Here is a 7,246-nt window from a genome sequence, read left to right on the forward strand (position 1 = left end):
TGGCTGGTATGGCATAGCATAGAATGGCATGGCATGGCATGGCATGGCATGGCATGGCATGGCATGGCATGGCATGGCATGGCATGGCATGGCATGGCATAGCATGGCATATCATAGCATGGCATGGGATGGCATGGGATGACATGGCATGGCATGGCATAGCATAGCACGGCACGGCACGGAGCCGCCCCCCGGTCCGCCTCGCGGGGGCGTGCCCGGAAGCAGCAGCGCAGTGCCCGGGCCGTTCGCCGCCTCCTCCGTCTGTCCGTCCCTCCTTCCTTCCCTCCCGCTGCCACCGCCATGGCTTCGGTCGCCGAATGCCTGCGGGAGTGGGAGGAGCTGCAGGACGGCTTCCAGCGCATCCAGGTACCGGGGCCGGGGGCTGCTCAGGGCTCGGTGCCCGGCCGTGGAGCGCGGGGCTGCGGGGCTGTTGGGCGGGCGTGGCGTGGGGAAGCTGCGGGTCTGTTGGCACGGAGAGCCGCCCGAGCGGGGCGGGAGGATGCTGCTGGTCGCGGGGGGGGGACGCTGAGCTGAACCAGCCGGCCGCCCTCCGTCCGTCCGTCCCCGCAGGAACGGGCCGGGGTGCGCCGTGTAATCCCCGCGAGTGAGTGGGCAGGCATCAGCGCGGCCAGGGTCACCCGAGGGAAAGCTCGGCTGACCGGCTTCGCTCACAGCTCTTCCCTCTGCCCCTCCACCCCCGCGGGATGGGGCGAAGCGGATGCTGTTGCGGACTCAGCACAGCTGTGCCCAGATCTGGGGCAAGGGCGGCTCTGAGAAACGCGCTCTTGCTCCATAGGGGCCGGCCTGTGCATCCCGAAATCCCCGGGCTGGGACACAAGGAGCTCCCACGGAGCGCTTGGCCCAAACCCGGCTTGCTCGTGGCCGACCCCGGCGTGCCAGGAGCTCCTCTGGGAGCAGGGAAGGGTTTTCTGAGTGCAGACATCCCGCCCGAGGTCGGGGTGTTAGTCACCGTGGGGTGATCTGGGTCCGTCCCCACCTCACTGCTGGACACATGAGAGAGAACGTGTTTTTTTCCTCCTCTGTGTCTTGGTTTTCACCTTTCTCCTTTGGGAAAGGCTTTGACATCTGCTGATAAAGTCCCCGATAAGAACTGCAGAGGCTGAAAGGAGCGCACAGCAAGGTCTAGTCCAAGGGTTGTTGCAAACAGCGCTTCGTTCCTTGGTGGCTCTGGAGCTGCCTGTGGTCGAGGTGAGGTTGTTTTTCAGCTGTAGGACGAGAAGGAGCATTGACATAGCACGGTCTCTCCTTTCCCTTCTAAATATAGCAGAAGAATGGCATCTAGTGTCACCCAGGTGCGGTTGGGTTACGGCGGCACACGGGGCCACCGGCATCCCCTGGGGTGAGCAGTGGGCAGCAGGCACAGAGCTCTGCTCTCCGGCCCATGTGGGGCCAGCAGCAAAACCACCTCTGGGTTCAGCCCCCAGCTGTACCCCAGTCCAGCACTGTGTGGGTCTTTCATGGTGTCACAACTGGAGAGCAAAGCTGTGGGTGCCACAGCCCTGAGCACGAGGCAGCTGAGCACCCAGCCTGCTGCTGGCCGTGCCATGCAGAATGCATCTTTACAGTGGGTAATGCACTCAGAGCTGGGAATGGGCTCCCCAAAAACACCTGGCTGCCCACTGCATTGTCTGACCGCTGCTGCATTCCCCACCCTGATGTGCATTGAAGTTACAGATGCAGCTGCATCGTTTCCATACATCGCACTCCTGGTTTTCTACTTAAAGATATTTCCATGCAGCAGCACAGAGGCTGTTGCTGTTCTGTTTTGCTGCAGTTCCTCGCTGGGCTCAGAGCACCATGGTTCTCGGGCTGTTCTTGTGGGACAGGCATGCACTGAGTGCTCTGTGCACTGCTGGAGTGTGTACCTGCAGCACACACTGCTCTCATTTGCAGGATAACCACAGGTTGTACAAGCAGAAGCTAGAGGAGCTGACCAAGCTGCAGGATGGGATCTCCAGCTGCATCACACGGCAGAAGAAGCGGCTGAAGGAGCTGTCTCTGTCCCTTAAGAAGTAAGTTGGGGTGCAGGGAGGGAAGAGCTGTGAGGGCAGGGTTGTTGGACACAACTCAGGGCAGCACAGATGTTAGCAAAAGGCTGCTGAGATCCGGGTGTACCCTGGCACATCTTCCTCAGCTTTGCTTTCCCAAATTGTGCTTTTGAAGTCTTGCCTGTGTTTTCTGGTGATGGGATGAGCTTACCGTCCTCCCTGTGCTTTCCCTCCCACTCTCTTCTCTCCGGCATCTCCTCAGCCTGCCCCGCAGATGGAACTCTCCTCCAGTTTGCCGTTGCTGTCCTTGGGGTGCCCTTGTCCCAGGCACGGCACTGTATCAAGTGCCAGCACGTGCTCGTGCTGTGACAGAGCCGATCCTGATGCCAGTGCCTGTGCTTCCTCCCCAGATGCAAGACCCACGTGAGTCCCGAACAGCGAGAGTCCATCCAGGAGATCCAGAGCCTGATCAAAGAGAGACAGAATGTTTTCTTCGAGATGGAGGCCTACCTGCCAAAGAAGAACGGGTGAGAGGTGCCCCGTGTTTGCATGAGGACGGCCTCTTTGCCAGGAGCAGGCAGCACAGCTGGGGTTTGTAGGTGCCAGGGTCCCCTTGGGTGAAACCCTATGACATGCAGCACCGGGTCCCAGCAGCTGCAATGCCACGAGGCACAGCCCCATGGTCACCTGCAGGTGCCTGGGCAGCAGCCAGCCCAACTCTCTGCATGGCGTCCTCCTGCTGCCCTTGAGCAGCTCCTGGTGGAAAATATCTGGGCAGGGGATGTGGTGCCTGTCAGCAGCACGGGATGTGTTAGGAAAGGTGATAGCTGTGCCTGGCCCGGTACACAGGCAGCTTTGTGCAGTCTCCCACCTGAACACCTCTGCTCTCTCCCCAGGTTGTACCTGAGTCTGGTGCTTGGGAATGTGAACGTCACACTGCTCAGCAAGCAGGCTAAGTACGGCCCTGCAGCACCGCCGTCGTGTGCGTGGGGAGGCTTGGGGTTCTCTTGTCACCAAGGAGTTATAGATCTGCCCAGGCTGAGCTGCAGCCTGTGAGTGCAGTACATGCAGGCATGTGGCTGGCTTTACCCACTTGGCGCAGATTCCTTGCCAGGTCTGTCCATTTCTCCCTTTCCTGGAAGCAGTCCTCAGTCCCTGCTTAGCTCCTGTGACCAGGCTGGGACGAACCACTGGCTGTAATGAGTTAAATGGGATCCACCACCAAAGCTGTGCCTGAGTTTCCCATGTGTTTGAGACTTCAGGAGAGACCCAGCTGTGGGGAAGCGCTGGCTATGGCAGCCAGTGCTGACAGCCCCCATGGTGGGACACTCAAAGCAAGAAGTGCTGAGCAGTGAGCCCCAGGCCCTGCTGTCTTGTTCCATGGGCTCTCCATGAAATGCACCAATTTCTGCTCAGCTTCCTGGAGTCCCTTGGGCCACCTCCCCAGCTGGCATGGCTGTGGAATGATGCAATGCTGCCCTGTGGTTTACTCTCCTCTCAGAAGTGTTTGGGGGACAAGGATTTCCTTAGCTCTTGCAAGAGGTTCCCAAAAGGGCATCCCTTTTGTCCAACCAAGTAAGAGGGGAGGATGCAGCCTGCCAGAGCCACCTTGCTCCAAGTCTGTCCTTGTACACCCCTGCAGGTTTGCTTATAAAGATGAGTATGAGAAGTTCAAGCTCTACCTCACCATCATCCTGCTCATTGTGTCCTTTTCCTGTCGGTTCCTTCTAAACTCCAGGTGAGTCTGCTTGGGGTGCTGGGAAGAGTTGTCCTCCCAGAGCCCCTGTATTCATCTCTGGTCCTGAAGAGCCCAAAGCAACACTAAAGCTCAAAAGATGGAGCTGAACAGGAGGTCCCAAAAATGGACTGACTGCCCCAACCTTGTAGCTCTGCCCCTGCCCTGGGGACACGGTGGCCTCCCATGGATGAGCATCCTGCAGGGATGTTGTCTCCCTGCTGTCTTTTCACCCTGCTTTGTTTGCCAGGGTGACAGATTCTGCCTTTAACTTCCTCCTGGTGTGGTACTACTGCACGCTGACCATCCGGGAGAGCATCCTGATCAACAACGGATCCAAGTGAGTCTCTTGTGTTTTGGTGTGGGCAGTTAGTTCTTCTCTGTGGGCTGAGATTGTGCACCCATCACACAACTCAGTGCTTCCCAGGGATGCAGCTGACACCTCCTACTCAGGGTGTGTAACAAACTTTCATAATTAGCCCCCATACAGTAATTAGCTGTGGTTTTGAGCAGCTGCTGGGGAGGGAGGGCGGGATGAACTCACTGTGTGGAGGTGGTGCAGAAGGTGCGGTGCCCTGGGTACCACCTGGGCTGGAGGCGCTGGGTCCTGCTCCATGCACGTCCCTTTCGTAACCACCTCTGCTCCTTGCCTTGCCCTGGGAGCTGCTAGGTGGCTGGCACGTGGCTGGCTCTGCTTTCCTGCGGTGCATTTGGATCCCAATTCATGACCCCTTGCCTGTGTCTGTCTTCCAGAATCAAGGGCTGGTGGGTTTTCCATCACCACATCTCCACGTTCCTCTCAGGTGTCATGCTGACTTGGTAAGTCTGCATCCTCAGCTCCTGCATGTAGGGACCTGGCCTGCCTGTGCCATGCCAGCCTGGCTGATGGGGCCTTTGCTCTCCGTGCCCTAACCCACAGCTGTATTCCTCCCCATGAGCATTATGGTATAATGCTCAGCTCCATGCTTCCTCAGCAGGCCCAAGCACCCCAAACCAAAGCAGCCACCAGCACCTCAGTGAGGCAGGCAGCACAGCCCGGGTCTCTGTTGGGAAACACTGTTCCCAGTGTGTTGCAATTCTTGTCCAAGAGCTGTGCAGTGTTTTCCTGACCCCTGTCCTGCCAGCCTCCTACTGCCTGCCTTCCCAAGCTGGGCAGATAGTGTTCTGTGAGACGCTGACACCGAGGGTCTGTGCTGTGGTCCCCCTGTTCTGCTGGGAGCTGGCAGCAGTGCTGTGACCTCAGCTGTGGGGCAGGCAGGGTTGGCAGCATCTCCTCACTCCCACACACCCCTATCAGTGTCCTCTCTCCGCAGGCCAGATGGGCTCATGTACCAGATGTTCAGGAACCAGTTCCTCTCCTTCTCCATGTACCAAAGTAAGTGCTGCCATGCCTGCTGGGCCAGGACCTGCCTGCTGTGGCCAGGCGTGCTGTGCTGCCCAGCTCTGCAGTGGAGAACTGACTGTGGATACTCACAGCCCACTGGGGTTTTCTCTAAGCTCTTCTCCTGCCTTCTGCCTCCTGGGAGCCAGGAAAAGCTCTATGCACAGGCAACTCAAAGCTGAGCCGGTGCTGAGCCCGCAGGCTGGTGCCTCCTGCCCTCATCCACTCTCTTTGCAGGCTTCGTGCAGTTCCTCCAATACTACTACCAGAGCGGGTGCTTGTACCGGCTCCGAGCACTGGGTGAGAGGCACAACATGGACCTCACTGTGGGTAAGCCAGGATCTTCCCTAAGGTTGTCCTGGTCCAGCTGGACATGCTGTCACCTCTGCTCCTGACAGCAACCCCCCTCCCAGGGCCAGGCTGGTGCTAGGCTAAGCGGGTGCTGTGTTCCTGTTAGAAGCAATGGTGGTAGTTATTTTTGTTCCAAGACTGGTCTGACTGTGGTTTATGAGTGGTGGCATCAGAAAAGATGACACAAACATAGCCAGTATCCCCCCAGCGCAGCCTCTGCAGCCCAGCTCTGGCTGAGGGCAGCCCTATGGGAGCAGCTTCCTCCAAGGATACCCACTGTAGACCCCAGGGATAGGAAAGCTGCCACAGTCCTCCCACGCTCCCTGCCCTGTAGTGCCCTGCAGGGCCTCAGCCAGGCATGGGATGGCCACTGAACCTCCCTGCCCTGGCCTTTGGAGCTCAGCTCTGTCCTGGCCCCCATGAGCACATTCTCAGCAAACCTTCATCCTTTGCAGAGGGCTTCCAGTCCTGGATGTGGAGAGGCCTCACCTTCCTGCTTCCCTTCCTCTTCTTTGGACAGGTGAGTGCACCAACCCTCCTGGGGACACGTGGGAGGCCTGGGGTGGGACTGAGCTACACCATTCCTCACTGTGCCCTGCAGCCTGGGCTGCTGCAGGCACACGGTACAGGTGCCAGAGGCTGAGCCTCCTCTTCTTCCCCCAGAGCACACACCTCTGACTTGGTTTGTGAGATGTGGAGCTGGTGGTGCTGCCAAGTGCTTGAGCGCTGTGTAAATACAGCAGAGGGGCTCTGACAACCCTTCTCAAGCCCTTCTGAACTTCAGCTCTTAGCTGCTATGGAAGGTCCAATTCCACCATTTAGGCTGATGCTCACTCCAAGCCCCTGTGGGGTTTCATGGCTGCACAGAGGCAGGCTGGCCTCATGCGTGGGAGCAGCCAGCTGAGCATCAGCTAAGGGTGAGCCTTTGACAATCCCTAAGCCTCCTTTCTCCTGCAGTTCTGGCAGCTCTACAACGCCGTCACCCTGTTCCGGATGCTGCAGCACCCAGAGTGCAAGGAGTGGCAGGTAGGGGTGGCTCATGGGTGGCTGTGTGGGGAGGGGTGTCCATCCCTGCTGCCTCACAGCTCCGTGGCTCCCGCAGGTTCTCATGTGCGGCCTCCCCTTCTTCATCCTCTTCCTGGGGAACTTCTTCACCACCCTTCGTGTTGTGCACCAGAAGTTTCAGAACCAGAGCAAAGACACAAAGCGGAACTGAAGAGGAGCAGCACAGGGGCCAGGACTGTTTCTCCCTCCTGGCTCCATCCCATTCCCATCTCCTTGCCTTGATGCCGTCCAGACTCTGGTGTCTCACCCATTCTGTGCAAGCCTGGATGCAGGACAGAGCTGGGGGCTTGCATGTGAATAGAGAATGTGTTCTCTGTGGTGCTGAATCTGTGCCTGTGTCACTCAGCAGGCAGCAGGAGCACCCTGCAACACTGCCTCGGGGTGGAACAGGGGGCCTGGGGCCCTGAAGCCACATACAGGAATGCTGCCCTTGCAGCCCCTACAGCAGGGAGGCTGAAGGCTGCACACGTGCTGCTCTTTGGGATGGAGCACTCTGAGTTCCTCCTCACCCTTCAATGTGAAGAGGGGCTGAGCAGGCAGAGCTGTGGGCACAGGAGGAGTGGGAACACTGCGAACCTGAGAACCAGGCTTCACAGCTCCCTGGCCTTACATCTCTGGAGGATGCATATGCAAAAATAATAAAGGGAAGGTACTTCCTTGGTTCGTTGGGGTCCTGGAACAGAGCACAGGCATTGTTCTGTACTC

At 58.4% G+C, this 7,246-nt stretch overlaps 1 protein-coding gene across 1 annotated transcript; it reads left to right on the forward strand.

The window, feature by feature from the left end:
- The first annotated feature begins 158 nt into the window (after positions 1-158).
- TMEM120A (transmembrane protein 120A) lies at positions 159-7,220 on the forward strand. Its single transcript, XM_031591815.2, has 12 exons — positions 159-366; positions 1,915-2,033; positions 2,420-2,536; positions 2,906-2,965; positions 3,652-3,747; positions 3,995-4,084; positions 4,498-4,563; positions 5,058-5,119; positions 5,363-5,455; positions 5,932-5,996; positions 6,434-6,502; positions 6,579-7,220. The coding sequence occupies exons 1-12, from the start codon at positions 301-303 to the stop codon at positions 6,690-6,692; spliced, it is 1,017 nt and encodes a 338-aa protein (XP_031447675.1). The 5' UTR covers positions 159-300; the 3' UTR covers positions 6,693-7,220.
- The last annotated feature ends 26 nt before the right edge of the window (positions 7,221-7,246 follow it).

The sequence above is a fragment of the Phasianus colchicus genome, chromosome 21, assembly GCF_987193195.1.
Source record: "Phasianus colchicus chromosome 21, bPhaCol1.hap1.1, whole genome shotgun sequence".
Classification (NCBI taxonomy): Eukaryota; Metazoa; Chordata; class Aves; order Galliformes; family Phasianidae; genus Phasianus; species Phasianus colchicus.